The sequence below is a fragment of the Lactuca virosa genome, chromosome 6, assembly GCF_052849685.1.
Source record: "Lactuca virosa cultivar CGN04683 chromosome 6, Lactuca_virosa_CGN04683_v6, whole genome shotgun sequence".
NCBI classification, from domain to species: domain Eukaryota; kingdom Viridiplantae; phylum Streptophyta; class Magnoliopsida; order Asterales; family Asteraceae; genus Lactuca; species Lactuca virosa.
The window spans coordinates 268422777-268441487 of record NC_136431.1 but is presented as its reverse complement, the minus strand read 5'-3'; the positions used below and the strand labels follow the sequence as shown (position 1 = coordinate 268441487).

Here is an 18711-nt window from a genome sequence, read left to right as displayed (position 1 = left end):
GTATTTCAATATTCCCTTTGAAACAATCTGAGCAAATCAAAAGTTTCGAATAAAAGTCTTTAGTGAAATTGATTAAGTATCCATCAGCAAATATATTCATGGATTGAAAAAGATTACATATATCACTTTGTATAATTCTTTCTCAAGTATTTTGTTCTTTAACTACTAACAAATAAAGACCCTTGCGAATCACTTTCCCATATAAATATGATTCACATATATCAAATGAATCAATCACCAAACAATCTTCATGAAAACAACTAAAACAAAAGAACCTGCACGAAAACATCCAACACCACACGAACTCCAAAGATACTAGCAGAAACATCAAGATTAAAGGAAACCCAATATACAAATTTGCATCATATTAAACTAATCAACCGGATCCTCCTCATTCACTTTTCCTCCCTCAAAGTCACAATGCTTGAGAAATAAGCTTTGAGAATTTGCCAAACAACAACAACATCGAAACAAAAAAAACAACAGAAAAAAATAAAGATGCGAAGCAAAACTAGAACAGAAGAAAATAAGACCAAACGAATACAAAACCTGAATCAAATACTTTTGTCAACGAAAATAGAAACGGAAGCTATAACCGGAAAATGAACAAAGAAGTTGAACCGAAACAAGAAGTGCCATAACAATACCAAATAAAATACTATGAAATCTGATCCCAACAATACTGGTAGAAACGGAGGCAGAAATTGCAACTAAATTTACGAAAACTAAGATTCATTCAAACAAGACATCTCTTTGTTTTAAAAATTTAAACCATAAAATTTGATAAATTAATAAGAAAAAAAAACACAAAATTGACTATATGAGGTAGCACAATAACAAAAGAACAAGATTTTTTGAAAAAATAAATAAATAAATAAAACCAAACGAAGCATAACATCTATATTTTTTTGTAACGCTAAGCTTAAATAGAAAAAAGCATTAAAACCCTTAACAAACCATGTTTGTAACAAGAAGGTAAGACCAAAGCATTGTTATTGCTCTTAACATAAAACGACATTCTTAAGTAAAACAAAAACTTTTTTTAATTAAGCTTTTAAATTCAATGAAAAAAGAACATGAATTAAACCAGACGCATTAAGAATAACCAGACCATGAAACTTTCAATGACCAAGGTTTTCAAGAGCTCTAGCAAAATACCAAGACGAACAAAAAATGCTTTATGAACATGCGGTGAAAAATCTACGAAACGGATAAACAACAAACCGAATCAATCCTAGTTGAACCAAGTAGAAATGTGACGCGAGAAACGGCGAAAAAATAAATCGAACAAATGAAGGCATGGAACAGATCAACCCAATATCGAAAACCTAAATCGCGGTGCAAAGAACCCAAACTTGTGTCGCGAAAAACAACAATAATCGAAATAAGAAAAGCAACAACAAACGAACAATTCAAACCATAAGGAATAAAGAAACGAATCAAAAAATCATACAGAATATTGTGTCAAGATTTACAAATTGCAACGAAAATATCGATCAAAAGGTATTTTCATGGGGTGATTTACAGATCACGGTGCGAAAATCAATGAAAAAAACCAAATAAAACCGTAAAGTGACGAAATAACAACAACAATACCCTCAAAATGACAAATTCGAACAAATGAAATCAAAAGAAATAAAGAAACGAATCAGAAAAACAAACTAAACAATCGTAAAAGATAGATCGGACATAACACTGATGCCATGTAAACTAATAAGAATCTACAGAGAAATAATTATAATATACATAGAAAATGGAAAGGGTTACATTGTCGTTGGAAAACTATTTATACAAAGAAAGCTAAATAAGACAATAGATAGGAAAACTATCTGGGCTTTACCAACCTAAAGGGCTAAACTTAACGCTCAATACAAAAAGAACCCAAATAACTTATTATGCTATCATTTTCCATGTCTACCAATAACCTAAATTCAATTTTGCAGACATTCCCTTCAAGATATGACACTTACCTTTCATCATAATCAAGTAGAAAAGTGCTAAGAATTATGATTTGTCGGTAATTCGTCGACACTAGCTTCAATAGGTATTACATTGGAAAAGTCGATAAGAAAAGGCCTTTGAAAGTTCGTTTTCTCATGTCTCCAATAACATAAACAAGTTTCTCCCCACAAATATTTTTCCTGTCAGAACAACATCCGTAAACTTTTAATGGTTTTTCCGATTGATTACCGGTGGAATTGGTTGTGGTAAAATGATGCGTTTTTATTTAGGATCTAAATGTTTCTCAGTGTTGCAAATATCAGCCTAGGCATAGGTCCTCCACCAATGATGTTTATAGGTAACCGGCCTTTCTATTCAGACGTGGTCAAAACTGGTCAAAGTCGGAGATAATCGGATCTAGGCGGACTAGGCACTCTAATCAGTCAACTCAAGTTAATGTAAATCAAAAGCATTTTAAGGTTAAAATTTTCAAAGTGTAACAACTGCTTCTAGGGTTCCTTCTAATCTACCTATTTTATCGTGTATGTTGTCAAACAAAGTTGAAATTCTCTCTCTCGACTCAAACAACGAATGAACAGGTGAATCCCCATATCTTTTTCTTCCATTCTCAACATCGACTTTAGCTCTGGACCTTTGGTACGTAGTTGCCAATGAAAGCATGTCATCGCAGTCCCCTTCCAAGCACACCGGCCTCGTCTTCCATGCACACTGGTCGCCTTTCGATGCCGTGTGCTCCTCCTCTGATGTCGTGTGCTCCTCCACCTATGCCACTAAAGCAAGATATTGCGAGTTCTGATATCTATTTGATGTGCATTTATGCTTTATTTATCTAATTGTGAGTTCCCACACTAGCCCTCCTAATATGCGAAGGTTAGTTTTCCTCCTCATCGATCTTTAAATCATCAACATCATCGCCACTATCACTGCCTTACACAACCCACCATCGCCTCTCTAACCCTATTCCGCCTTGAGTTTTTAGGTAGGAACCTGATGTTCAATTTCCTGTGAATTCGATGTTGTTTAAAAGCAAAATGATAGTGATTTTGTTTTTGTATTTTTTTGGGATTTATATGAATTTGATGTGTAGGAGTAGCCTTAAAATATGTTTTATTTGTGTGTGTATACACAACAAGAATTCGGAGTAATAGGGACGTCGCTTTTTGCGACGACATGAGCAATAGCGGCGACACCAGAGTAGACGCGCTTGGTGTTGCCGCTAAAACACCAATGTCGTCGCTAATAGAGTCGTCGCTAAAGATATCCACCGGAGATCCGTCGGAGACACGCTACTTTCAATCGTGACCCATGGTTCGGCAAATAATCTAACGGATAGGGTTTGTTCCTGCGATAAGGCATTAGAGACAACGCTATTAGCGGCGACACGTCGCCGCTAAAGGTGTCGATCCGTTGACCAACCTTAGACCAAATTCTGGCCCTACGATTCCTACCCAATCCAACGGTTGGTAATTGCCAGAAAGTGCGCGTATGATTCCCTCCAGTTTGTCGCCGCTAATAGCCCCTTGTCGCCGCTATTAGGTTCCCCTTTTTTGTTCCAGTTCGTCTTCCCCAGACTCCATTTGCTCCCGTTTCTTTCATACACAGCTCCAAGGCGATCTGTAATTTCTCCGGCGACTCCCACTGCTCTCCACCGTTGATTGGGCTCCAAACTCTTCTCCCACCGCCGATTGGATTCCAAAACCGAGTCCCACCGGTGGTATAACCTCCACAGCGACTGCCGCCTCCAATTGCTGACGGGACCTTCGATTTCGTGCTCATATCTCCGGCGAGGTTAGTTTTCAGGACCCAATTCTGTTTGCATTCTTCTGTTAACACACATTAACACCACCGATTCCTATTTGAAGTGATTTGTTTTTTTTTTGTTCCAGCACCTTCACCACGACTGCATCTTCACCACCATCTAGCTTTCTTTTTTCCGGGCAAAAACAGGTTAGCATATCTCCGGCGAGGTTAGTTTTCAGGACCCAATTCTGTTTGCATTCTTCTGTTAACACACATTAACACCACCGATTCCTATTTGAAGTGATTTGTTTTTTTTCGTTCCAGCACCTTCACCACGACTGCATCTTCACCACCATCTAGCTTTCTTTTTTCCGGGCAAAAACAGGTTAGTTTGATATGTTTCACTTGATGGAAACTCTTTGAGTGTGAACTGTGAAATTGTGATATGTAATTATTTTGAAGCTGTGAAATTGTTTATGAAGCTGTGAAATTGATTATTTTGAAGCTGTGAAATTGTTTATGAAGCTGTGAAATTGATTTTGAGTGTGAAATTGATTTTGAGTGTGAACTGTGAAATTGTGAAATTGATTATTTTGATTTCTTTCAATTGATGGAAACTGTGAAATTGTTTATTTTTTTATTTCTTTCGATTGTTTGAATGTATGTTTCACTTGATTTTGACAGTGAAATTCATGAAACTTTGAAATTGATGGAAACTGTGAAATTGATTATTTTGATTTGTTTCACTTGTTTGAATGTATGTTTCACTTGTTTGTAACTGTTAACTTTGTGTGAATGTATATGTAAAATTGATTGAAACTATTAACTGTGAAATTATTTCTTTCAATTGTTTGAATGTATGTTTCCCCGTTTTGGGACTGCTTTTTGAATACCTTATCTCATTTGATTGAGATACTCTCTTATTGTCTGGTTCTCTATTCCATCTGATTGAGCGGTTACTCTATCCTTATAAATATTCAATCCAAATTCTACTTCTTATAGAGTAAACACTAAAACCTAACTTATGTTTCAGTTGCAACATGTCTATTGATAAAACGTGGACTACTATTAAAAACCGTAACTCTACCTTGTTCCAACAAGGACTTGAATCTTTTCTCGAGAGGTCCAAACCACATGTCGATAACAAAGGTCAAATTAGATGCCCGTGTAACAAATGTAATGTCAATAAATTTATACTACTAGTCATAATGAAATTCCATATACTTCAACATGGTTTTAGTCCACATTATATTATATGGAAGTATCACGGCGAAAATACAACTCACCCGGTTGTCGAAGACATACCGCGTAGTAACGAGATGGCCGATGTTATTGATGATGTTATGGGGGGTGTGATTGAAAATGATACCAACCGCAACGAAGGGAACCCAGATACAGACGGTAGCGGTGTTGATGATGGATTTCAAAAGCTGTTAGAGGAAGTCCAATTCAAATTATATCCTGGATGTTCGTTTTCGTCCCTTGACTTTTTAGCAAAGTTGATGCATATCAAGGTGATCAACAAATGGACTGATAGTTCATTCGATCAGCTTCTTGAGTTGTTGCAAACTGCATTTCCTGAAGGAAACACGGTCCCCCCGTCACATTACGAAGCAAAAAAGACACTTAAAAAGTTCGGCTTAGGTTATGAGTCAATACACGTATGTAAAAATGACTGCTTTCTTTTCTGGAAAGAAGACGAGTTGTTGCAAAAATGTCCAGTTTGTAATGAGAGTCGGTGGTTTGATGAAAATAAAAAGGGTAAGAAGGTGGCTCATAAGGTTTTACAATACTTTCCCGTGACCCCCAGACTACAACGTTTGTACTGTTCAAGACACACAGCTAAAGATATGATTTGGCATAGTACCGGACAATCCAAAGATGGTACGATGATTCATCCCGTTGATGGTACTTCATGGAAAAAATTTGATATGAAGTATCCTGACTTCTCGAGGGAACCCCGAAACGTATGCTTAGGGCTTGCTGCTGATGGTTTTAATCCGTTTGGTAACATGTGTAATCCTCACAGCACGTGGCCTGTCATACTCACCACTTACAATCTTCCACCATGGCTATGCATGAAAGAGTCATCTTTCATGTTGACCTTGTTGATTCTCGACCCCAAAGCACCCGGGAAGGACTTGGATGTGTTCCTTAGGCCGTTGGTGGATGACTTGAAGCAGTTATGGAGTTTTGGAGTACGTACTAAAGATGCAGCGACAGATACATTCTTCAATATGAAAGCGATGTTGTTATGGACAATAAACGACTTTCCCGCTCGTAGTAGTTTATCCGGTTGGAGCGGACAAGGGTACAAAGCTTGTCCGACTTGCAACGAAGACACACCGTCATACCGAGTATCAAATAAAGTCGTATATGTTGGTCACCGCCGGTTCTTAGATGCTCACCATCCATGGAGAAAAAGTTTGGACTATAATGGCGAACATGAGACAAGAGGTCCTCCAAGACAGTTTAGTGAGGAAGAAATACAAGCGCAACACGCTCGTCTATTGTTTCGTCCACCGGGTAAAGTAGCTGCTCAACGAGCTGGTATTAAGAGAGATCGCGAGGATTTCGAGTTGAATTGGTCTAAAAAGAGCATATTCTTTGAACTTGAGTATTGGTCTTCTCTGGAGCTGAAGCACAACTTCGATCTTATGCATGTTGAAAAAAATGTGGGTGAGAGTCTTATGGGTACTTCTCTGATGAATGATAAGTCTAAAGACACATCAAATGCTCGGGCGGACTTGACAAAACTGAACATTCGGAAAAATCTATGGTTGAAAAAGAGTGGCAACAAGTTCCATAAACCCCATCCACCTTACTCGTTCACGAAACCTGACCGCATTCGTTTTTGTAAGTTTATAAGAAATGTGAAACTGCCAGATGGGTTTGGATCTAACATCGGTAAGAAAGTGAATGAAACCAATACTAACATTATTGGGTTGAAATCTCATGATTATCACATTCTTATACAACGTTTGTTACCCATTGGAGTTAAAGGTCTTTTGGGGAAAGGTGTTTATACACCAATAACAGAGCTTTGTATGTTTTTAAGCAACTTTGCTCAAGAACATTGTCGGTGAAGGATATGAAAGAAGCGAAACCAGCCATTATTAAAATATTGTGCAAATTAGAAGTGATCTATCCTCCTGCGTTTTTTGACATTATGGTTCATTTAGTTTTGCATTTACCTGATGAAGCTATTTCTGGAGGCCCAGTATGTATGAGATGGATGTATCCCTTTGAGAGGTATGTGAAAAAACTAAAAAACTATGTTAGAAACAAGGCGAGGCCGGAAGGTTCTATAGCTGAGGGTTATGTCGCTGAAGAGGCATTATCATTTTGTTCGATGTACCTTGAAGATGTTGAGACTCGATTCAATCGCCTCGAAAGAAACGAGGATGTTGTCATAGAAGAAACAAAGTTATGGGTGTTTCAGTCTAAGTGTCGACCGACTAGCGCAAAGAAAATGAAAAATCTCAGTCTAGAGGAGAGAAAACGTCTACATTGGTTTGTGCTTGATAATTGTGAGGAAGTCAGAAAGTATATTGCGTAAGTGTTCTTATCTTTTAATTCATTGTCTTTTTTTAATTTCTCATTTTTACTATATATATATATATATATATATATATATATATATATATATATATTCATCAATGTAGTGAATTCAAATCATTACATCCTGAAAGTGATGAAAAAACCGAATTCCCTAAATGGTTCCTTCATAAGGCCTATGATATGCAAAAACAAAAATCTCCAGAGTTTAATAAGGAGTTATCGGCTCTTTCAATCGGAGCGCATGTGAATGCCTTTACTTACACCGCTTGCATAGTGAATGGTTAGGTTTATGGTACATATGCGTGACGCTCAACGATCAACACAAAACTCGGGGGGTTCTAACTGAGGGAGAGAATAAGCAGAAATATTATGGTCAGCTAGAAGAGATTATCGAGTTGCATTATCCTCATAAATATTCCACCGTACTTTTTCGTTGCAAGTGGTTCGATACTGCAGGAGTTAAATCTAATAATAATTTCACCAGTATCGACCCACAACGCGAATTAAGCAGCGAAGATCAACTCATATTTGCTACGCAGGCCAAGCAAATATTTTACATCCAAGAACCTTCTCCAAGTGACGAAAATGACACCCAACGGTGGGTTGTTGAAAATGTTAATCATAGAAGAATTTAGGATCTACCGATGAATGATGTTGATCATGATCCCATTGAAAATGTCGACAATGATTCAACCGATGTCGTTCTTAGTAATGCTTCTTCTAATTTCACTCTCTCAATTGACTTTAGCCAGTACTTTCAAAATTCTCAATCGGTTGAAGATGATATTGAAGTTGACCCACCGACGAGTATCATCAATAATGTGTCTGATTGCGAGAGTGATTATGATGAGGAAGATTTTGATTATGATAGTGATGTATCGGCAGACACTGAAGTGTCTGGGGGCGAGAATGATTAAAAAAATCTTTTTGCATTTAATTAGTAAAATAAGGTTTGTATTTGTTGTAATCATATTTTATATATATATATATATATATATATATATATATATATATATATATATATATATATATATATAATTCATATTGTGTTATAATTTTTCAGGATGTCATTTTTTTGGATTGCATTGCTCCATCTCATGGCTGCTGTGATGGGTCATGGAGGCGACGGTGGTGACGAGCCACCACATCCGTTCGGTGGAGGTTTTGGTGATCACCAAAACGATGGTAATTATTTATTCTAATTCATTGTATTTCATATTGTATGTATATAAAAAATTATTCTGACTAATATTTTTTTATGCAGTGGTGCCTCCGAAACGAAGAGGCATGGCGGTAAATAAAAAAATGTACAAACTCTTTAAAGCTAACGGTGAACGGCCTCTTAAGATAGTATTCGACATAAATACTAACATGCCGATTGGGGAGGTGTATGAATGTTTCATTCGGGAGGTTGGGAGCTATATGTGGCGGGACATCGGTTTTGATAAAGATACATGGACAGAGGTTTCTGAAGCCGAAAGGGTTGGAATGTTGCAGTATGTTTCGGTAAATTATTTATAAAGTTATATATTTAATATTTTTTAATTTTGATTTATTTTTAATTTCTCTATTTTTTTTTGTAGAGATGGTTTGATTTTGACGCGATTACAAATCATCCCATGGCTTCAACTTATTGGGCGTCACTGAACAATCGGATATGTGTGCGGTATAGAGGCCGCAAAAATATTGCAAAAAACCATTTTTCTGATTTTGCAGGGAATGTGAAGGCAGCAAGGGCTCAAGCCCCTACGGGTATGGATCGGCAACGTTGGAATGCTGCTATTGACCATTTCTTAACAGAAAAACATCAAAAACGATCCGCTGGAAACAAAGAATACCGGAAAAAGCAAGTAGTGAAGAATCGTGGAGGGACGTGCAACTACGGTAGTGCTTGTTTCAAGAAAGTAAGTTACAATAATGTTTATTCAGTTATAACATATTTTTTAATGTTTATTCAAATATAACATATTTTGTAATGTTAAACAGAATTTGAATAGACTTGAAGTATTTCATCGTGCGCATGTAAATAAAAGAGGGGAATTTGTTGATCCTTTGGTTGAAAAGCAATATGTAAGCTATTATTACTTAAAAATGAAGTAGATTGTTGATTTTTTTTTTTGTTAGTTTTAACGTATATTAACAATCTTTGTGAAATACAGAATGCCTTAGTTGCTGAGGTTGCTCTACAGACTCATCACATAGCCGACTCTGGTGGTGATCCAGACACCATTGATTGGATCGCAATATTTAAGAAGGTGTTGGGTACTCGAAGGGGGCATGTGAGAGGCATTGGGCCTAAAGCTTCTTCAGCTGCGGGTACAAGTGCTCCATCCCAATGGCAGTCACAGTCACAAGCATCGCAACCAACACAGGTACTTGTTAAATTCTTAAAAAATTTGGTTGCTTTGTTATATTGTTATGAACTTAATGTATTTGTAGTAATTTTTGGTAGCTCGGTAGTTTGTTAAATTGTTAAAGACTTAATTGATTTAGCCGTTTAATAGTTTGGTAAATTGTTAATGACTTAATTCATTTGGTGCTTTGATGGTTTGATAGTTTGTTGAATTGTTTATGACTTAATGTGTTTGTGACTTAATTGTAGGATGTTGATGTGAATGCTTTTCTTCAAAACCCAGCATTTGTGACGGCCATTGGAGACATTATTCGCTTGTTTAAAAACCAAGTCAACGAGGAAAACAACGATGGGGAGGACGATGGGGAGGACGATGGGGAAGACGAAGACAACTAGTATTTCTTGTTTTATGATATGGAGGATGTTATTTTGGATTTGGAAAATAGTTTATGTATGATATATATTAGATGTTTGTTTGAGATTTATTAGATATTTTATGGAATATGGTATGTTTGATGTTTTTATATAATGTGGTATGTATTTATTTATGTATTTTTATCAAAACTGCATTTTGTAATATATATAAATTAATATTATAAAAAATATGTTTTTTCTCAAAAAAAAAATTAAAAAAAAAAAACATTAGCAGCGACGCCTTTAGGGACGACTACGATCAATTGCGACGGCGCAGACCTCCGGGGAGATTCGCCGGAAATACTCTGGCCGGTAGCCGGAACATTAATAGAGACAACGTTTTTTGCGACGACAGTGGTGTATTAGGGACGACATGTATTAGAGACGACAGTATTAGAGACGACAGGGGACTATTAGCTACGAGCCAATTGCGGCGATTTTTGTCGCCGCTAAAGGTTAGTTTTTCTGTAGTGATATTTATGTAATTCTGTGTGTGTAGGCGTATCCTTAAAATATAAATGTTAACAAAAAAAGGAATCTCTTTCATGTTTCAGGAGGAAGAAGCTAATGACGATTCAACTAAGGAAAAGAAAGAACAGGAAATTGGAGACTAAAGTTGAATTTACAGTTGAATTCGTATATGCAAGGTATAATTTTGGTAACATTCTATCACTTTTGTTTGATTTGTTCGAGATTTGTGTGTATGTTTAATATCTGATACTATTTAATTTTTGGTTTTGGTTTACAAATCTGAGAATATGAAAGAGGAAGACCGATCTCATAAATTTTTTGTTTATATTGAATGCTTATCAAAACTAGCTTATTTACTCAATTTATTAATTTCTTTATATGCTTTTAAATATGAATTGTTCATTTTGATTTAAAAGAGCCTTGAAAAATGTTTGATGCCTCATTTTCTTACACTTTCCAACGTTTTTTGGACCCAAAAAAGAAAATTTACACTTTCTCATGCTTTTTTTTTGGAGTACCCGAGAAAGAAAATTACATTGAACTTTGTGTATCTTATTTAAATATGTTTGAATAATTTTCTAAAAAATTAATGGTCCCGATTAATCTCCGTCTAGCCGGTTAATCCCTCAACCCCAATCCACCGAGTAGCTAACTTCAAGTGTTTTTTTACAACCTTGATATTTCTTCAATCAAATGAAGAGGTTTAACTGAATTTTTTGGTAAGTAGGTAGCGGATTAAAATTGAATTGCTTGAGTATTTAAACTATGGTAACAAAATTGATCTATAATGGCGGAGTAGTGACTCGTAGTTTGTGGGCTAGTTTCAAGCTCGTTTAATTCAAAAACTTCCTAGATTCTAGTGTGATTAGATACAATTTACTCATTAGGGTATGGAAGCTATTCAAAATAAGAAATTCGCAAAGCCTCTTTTTACAGAGTTGTGTTGTGAGATTATTAAAATTTACGGTTATGGGAGTTTTTAGGGTTGAGTTTGTTTATTGTTTTTCTTCTGTTCGATTTTAGGCGTAATTCAAGAAATTTGCCCAGATGGGCAGTCTTGGAAACTTTCATTTTATCATATTTGAGTTAGTCTAGGATACCATCTGTTTTAGTATAAATAAGGGTATTGTTTTATTTTTGTTTTATTAAGTTTTCGAGCAATAAAAAACTCTTGTTCATCAAGTAATCAAAGTCTTTCCCGTTTTTCTTATTCCCCTATTATCGAATCTTCTTCTTCACTCTGTAGTTTTTTCTTCTTTATTGTTCTGTTTTTTCTTAAGCATCAAGGTATCATCCAATTGATACCTTACACTAGGTATAGAGCATAGAAGAGATTTGAAAAACCGATCGATCACAACCCCACCATGGAAGGACCAAAGATTCATTATCATGTCTTGACCAGAACCAACTATGATGCATGGGAGATTAAGATGAAGGTGTTCATGCAAGTAAAGGAGGTTTGGGATGGTATTGAACCTAAGAATCCCCAGAACATGGATGGTGTCAAGATGGATAAAATGGCTATGGCAACGAGGTAACAAGTCATCCCAGGAGAAATCCTTTTGTCGATAGCGGAGAAGAAAACGGAAAAAGAGGTGTGGGAAACACTCAAGACTATGTATATGGGTGCCAATCGAGTTCGAACAACCAAATTACAATCACTGAAGGCTGAAGTCGAGATTCGTAGCATGAAACAATCCAAGAAGGTTGATGATTTTTTAGAAAAAATCAGCAACATTGGGGTGTTAGGTGATACCATGGACGAAGTGTATGTGGTCAAGAAGATTCTACAAGTCTTGCGCTCTAATTTTGTTCAAATTGCATCAACAATTAAGCAATTTGCTGATCTTGATACAATGACACTTGAAGAAGTCATTGGCAAACTTAAAGCACAAGAACTGTGTATTCAAGTACATCAAGAAGTAGACTAGAAGGAATTGATCTTAACCCATGAAGAATGGTCAGAAAGAAACAAGAAGCATTTGAACGAGCAAGAGTCAAAGAACAAACAACGGGGTAATTCAAGCAGCCATGAAAGAGGAGGAAGAGGCCGTGGAGTAGGTAATTGGAACAATTCAGTTCGTGGAAGAGGTGGAAATAGCCATAACATAGGAAGTCATGGGTAAAACCAAACTCAAAACCACAGAAAAAGCAAGATGCAATGTTATAACCGGCAAGAATACGGGCATTATATTTCTGAATGCAAGAACCCACGAAGAGAAAGGAATCAAGAAGAAAATCTAACTCGGGAAGTCAAAGATGCTGAACCAGCCTAGTTACTTGCAGCCTTGAAGAGTGAAGATGTTAAAGATGAAGTCATGTAAAATGAAGAAAGAGTAAATCCAACCCTAAGACGGAATGAAGAAGTATCCAACTAGTTAAAAGTATGGTTCCTTGACGATGGAGCTAGCAACCACATGACAAGTGAAAGAGGTTCTATGTATGGTCTGGAATATGTACATAAGAAGTAGTGAAATACAAATAGCGATTTAGCTAAAGATGTGATTGACCACAGAAGTACATCAGGTATGGCATTTTATCTCAATGAGAACCTTGTTACATGGAACTCACAAAAGCAACAAAGCAACAAAGTGTGGCACTTTCGTCCAGTGAAGCAAAATTTATGGCAGCTACAAGTGCCACATGTCAATGAGTTTGGATAAGATGATTACTTGGAGAGTTAAGAAGGATCAGCCCTATAGTGTTGTATGTTGACAACGAATCAGCTTTGGAACTGATGAAGAACCCGGTGTTCCATGGAAGAAGCAAGCATTTCGACACGAGATAAAACTTCATACGTGATCTGGTTGAAAAATGAGATGTCATTGTGCAACATGTAGTAACAACTGAACAATGGGCTGATATATTCACAAAATCTATGGCTAAACTGAAGTTTGAAGAGATAAGAAGTCTATTAGGAGTGAAGAACATCTCAGTTACTTACTGAAGTAGGAGGGAAAATGTAGGCCTAATTCACGAAATTCGTCCACATGGGCAATTTTGGAAAGTTTCCTTTTATGAGTATTTGAGTTAGTTTAGGATACCACATTTCGTATAAATAAGGTATTGTTTTAGGTTTATTTTATTAAGTTTTCCAGGAATAAAAAACTCTTATTCAGCAAGTAATCAAAGTCTCTTCCGTATTTCTTATTCCCCTGTTTCAAGAACAAAACATTAGATGATACGGTGGTACATGAAAATTTTAATATTTAATTATTAAGATGTAAGTTCTTCATAATCTTGGTTATTTTCTAGATGTAAGGTTTAATTTTTCTCATGTCGGCTGGTTAATAAACCCACAATTGGTTGCTTGTGTTGTTTAACGTCTCATGTCTAGTTACATGTTAAATATTTTCATAATAATATTTGGTGGATATTTAACATTATATATTAAATGTAAGAAAAGCTGGATAAAATTGTGACTATATTTTTCCAAATCAATCGTTCCTATAAAATAGAAAACCTGCTCTTCGTGATACATACATGAGTATTATATATGAAATGTTTTCACTCATAGTCTTGGTTTAATACTTCAATAAGAATAATTTAAAGGAATGAGATATGACAAAGTTGTGAAGAATAAAATAGTTCTGTTAAAAGTTATAAAATAAAAATATGTTCATAAAAGTTATAATTAAAAACATGTTCATATTTTAAGGAAAGCGTGGAAGTGGTCCAGAATCATGTGTCTATACATTATTTTTTTAATACTAATATTTTTTATTTGCATGCCATATTTATGTTTCTTGTCTCCTGAACAATTTTGTTGATGTAAATTTTGAAAATTATAAATTATAACATCTAGAAACCATCAGGTGTTTTTTCCAGCCTTCCAACCTTATAAATACCACTATCCACTACTAGAAAAAAGGCTTTCCTTGATAGACATTGTCTGTCGTAAATGCATATATATGACAGACAAATGTCTATCATTGAAAGCCATGTCATAAAGGATAATGACAGGCATTTGGCCTGTCATAAAGTTTACGACAGACCTTTATGACCCACAATTAAGACATACATACACGACACATGTTTTCGACATGCATTTACGATTGGCTTTGTATGTCGTAATTCGTAACATTCTTGCAATTATGACAGACATTTATGATATTCTATACGACATGATTTTTGACATATTTTTTATGTCATGGTTATATATATATATATATATATATATATATATATATATATATATATATATATATTCTAAATTTGTATCAAATATTAAACAAACTAAATTACACATTTAATGTCTAATAATGCAAAATAAGATATCATACATATACAAAAATACATTCCATTACAATAACCATAATGTCAAAAGGTTCTCTTGCAATTTTGGTTTGCATTTGAAGTTTTTGTAAGGTTTTGGTTCCGTCGGAATCATTGATTCCAATTCTGTCGTAACCGCTGATTCTGGTTCCACCTTCAGATAGAATTAAACTCCGTTTATTTGGCATTGGAATGGAATCACATATTCCAATTCCGTCGGAATCACGTATTCTAGTTCCACCCTCATACCTTTCGTATTCTTGTTGATTGTGATAAGCATGGTTTAGCAACGTGTAACCACTTTCCACAAGATCCCTCCAGATATGCACCAGATTGATAGCTTTTGCTAAGTCCTCCAAAACACAAGGCTTCTGAACCCCGCAACTTCAAACAAAATTCCATCGATTCCAACATCGATGCTAAGCCGACATCCGAACCTTCCAACCCTAAAAATAACCAAGGGTATTTTAGTAATTTCACATCACTCTAACACACACAAACACCCACACACACACCTGCAGGATATTGAAGGGCAACAGAAACACGACAAATAGAAGGAATACCAAAGGGGTCTCGGGGACTAGCTCGGTCAGTCAAAAGGTCATCATTCTTTTCTGCAACAATGACAGCATCAGGTCCCGTAGAGCCACCCATTGCCTCCAACAGTGCTTGTGGGGTTGATGGAAGCATGTAAAGGGTATTATCGTGATTTCAAAAAAAAGCCGAAACTTTCATCGATGTACTTTCATAGATTTGTTTATTATAACATCCTACTTTCTTTTCTTTTTACTACAACATTAAACTTTAATATATATGTACCCAATTAAAGGATTACTCCAAGTAAAAGTCCAAAAAAGAAAAAGTGTTAGAACGTTCAGTGCATTTGCATTTGTCCATGTCCTGTGTAATGTAACAAACGAGGCCTAAAGTCCTCCCATATAAGCACGAGTTCTTATACTAGTTTCTCATGTATGATAGTTGTAAACAAGGTAACCCAATTAGAGTGGCAATATATAATTCCTGAATCCGTCTTTTGTTGTTGCTACAAGAATAATGTTGGAATATTGTTTTTGTGCATTAACTCAACAAATAAACTCATAAATATAATCACCACCTTTGCTTACAAAACTTTAGGCAGCTTTCACATTTATCTTGAGATAAAACCCAAGTTCACAATGTATTATTATATCCCACAAATATGTATAAAAGTCTTTGTTATAATAAAAAAAACAGAATAAAAAGATAACCTTCAAGCAGAGCCTGAGATATTTCCAACTTCCACCTTAGTCTTATCATATAATGCTTTCTCTTCATCATTACTAGCAGTTTCAAACTTCTTCATTAAGCTATCCAATTATGCAATCAAACCAACCTGTATTCAGCACAAGAAAAAAAACCGCTAAATGCACTATATATATATATATATATATATATATATATATATATATATATCTTGTTTTAAGCTTAAAGTTCTAAGTTAAGGCACTAACATTGGGAGTATAGTATGTTGCCCATTTATTGTTCCCCATCATAATCTTCACCATATTTATTGTTGGGTACCACTCACACAACACCTTTATGAATCGATATAAGTGATAGAAATATATAAAAAGCAGCAGTCAAACTTCATGTAAAAGAAATGTTATTTCTAAAAAGAGCCAAACCAACCAAATGTTACGAGGGCCAGGTAGTCATCACCAACAGGTTTGCGGAAAATGGGAAGGCGATGCTCAAGTTCATGAGGAATTTTCACATCCTTAGTGCTTACTGCAGCCTTCTGTAATTATCTAAAAAGAAAACATACATAGCTTGAGTTCTCCATGAACAAGGTTTCACTTAGGCATAATTGGCATGTCAATTTACCACACAAAGACTCGTTGAGCTTGAATTATTATACACAAAAAAGATACTGAAATCGATTATCTGTACAATACAGGGATAAAGATAACAAAATAGAATTATTCACCTCCTTAGTCCTTACTGTTTTACGCTATTCTTTGTGTCATTTCATGTTCTTTTGTATCTTCTTCACATGTACTAATCAGCCTTGTTTTGATTCAACAATTTATACTTATGTAGCTAAACATGATATCTGATATATATCAACTTCTTTCTATTGAAAAAAACCATGTTTACAAAAGTTACAACCATAAAAAATTGCACTTTAAGCCACTAACAGTTTCTTTTAAGATGTCTGAAAAAACAAAAGTAATCCTTTTAAGTAAGAGAGAGTGTCAATTGTAAGTTGTCGTACTTGATTTAAAATAGCCATACTTGAATGCAATGGTGATCCGTATTAGATTGGATGGATTTTCAAGTGATAAACAACCTCTGTACTTAATTCAACTTAGCCGTATTTGATTAAGTTTTTAGCCGTATTAGATTTAAAGCTCACATTTTCTAGTACGGGATACCTACAAACCGTATTCTATCCCTGTATTAGATTAGCATTTTTCTAGTAGTGCATGAGCTAGAATCACAATACATTGAGCTTAATTTCACACAACCATTGAAGAAATTAACAGGATGCGCGGATACTGAAACACTGCTTTACACAAACAAACATCTACCGATACCGGTGAATTTGGATTAATCGGTTAAGAAGATAACCTGAACGTCATCGTAGGTCCAGCGGTTAAAAATCAAGACATCGCTGCGAGCCTTCCCGTCATCAACAATAGGTGCGAAGACCTCCATTGCTTACGATTCTTACTCAAACTGTAAAGCAAAAGCCTTTGTGCTTCACAAATCGGTGGAAGGAATGAGAATGGCGTGACTGGTGGGGTAGTGGAAAGTCGGCGAGTGGTGAACGAGGATGGAAATAGCGAGGCGACGAGTTGATTTCTTGAGCGGAGCAACCGTAATCGATCGATGCTTTCTTTGATTTGACGGAAATGGTGAGGTGATTTTGAATGGTAATACGAGATTTGAGGGTATCACCGTATCTGAGCCTTCTAGTGAATTGTTATAATAAGAAGCCCTACCAATCTTACAATGTACGATACTACCCTTTTATTTCCCTTTTATTCCCTTTTCAGTCCCTTGAGATATGATATATTCTTCAAAGGAAGATATATATAAATATGAGTTGCAAACGTGAATTTCATCATGACCAGAGTTTAGTCCTTTATTTTATAAGTCATATCTTTTTTTGGAGCATTTCTTTGTGCATTGTTAAAAGAGTTAAGTAATGTATCAATAAAAGTTCGATGTAAAAAAATATAACTTTTTATTTAGTTAACTATGTTGGATATATATTAAAGGATTTGAATATAATTTGGACAACTTATGGACCATCCTCCATTTTCATAGTACCTTTTTTCGTTTTACGTATTTTAAATAGATAGTCATTTTATCCATAGGATGACATTCTCCTTAGCTAGTCAAGATAGTAACCGAAAACTATATTTAAAACGTACAATTATATTTTTTCTTCCTTGCATCTTTTAACAAATAACGACTATATAACTTCTATCAAACTTTATCAAAAATACCCTGTATTAAAATTATCCATCTAAGATAATATCTATATAATAAATTATTCTATATTATCTTAAAAACTTTAATTATTCCTAGATTTCTTTGGTTTGAATTTAAATTTTCAAAAACATTTATCTATTAAGTTACATTATATATCCTTTTAATTTAAGATTTTTCTTATAGTATTAAATGATAAAAAGCAATTTAATTTACTTTTTAAAATACGACATAAAATTATGACAGACATTTCTGTCTGTCGTATGATATTTTACAATATATGACATAAATGTTATGACAGACTGTATGCCTGTCATAGAACTGTTGGATGTCGTAATTCGTCTGTCAAGAAAAACCTTTTTTCTAGTAGTGATCCTTACTCATATATCACCGCAACATATACAATCATCTTCTTACTTATAATTTCTTGCAAATTAGTTAATAATGTCAATCATCAC

The 18711-nt window shown here is 35.1% G+C and overlaps 1 protein-coding gene and 1 long non-coding RNA gene across 2 annotated transcripts; one reads left to right on the top strand and one right to left on the bottom strand.

The window, feature by feature from the left end:
* The first annotated feature begins 5021 nt into the window (after positions 1 to 5021).
* On the top strand, positions 5022 to 6788 carry LOC145122524 (uncharacterized). Its single transcript, XM_079058115.1, has one exon. The coding sequence runs from the start codon at positions 5022 to 5024 to the stop codon at positions 6786 to 6788; it is 1767 nt and encodes a 588-aa protein (XP_078914241.1).
* Positions 6789 to 16023: 9235 nt separating this feature from the next.
* Positions 16024 to 16550, bottom strand: LOC145119091 (uncharacterized). The gene is made up of 2 exons (XR_013713669.1): positions 16267 to 16550; positions 16024 to 16148 (listed from the first exon to the last, which is right to left on the bottom strand). It is a non-coding gene; the product is annotated as an uncharacterized LOC145119091 (long non-coding RNA).
* Between the last annotated feature and the right edge of the window lie 2161 nt (positions 16551 to 18711).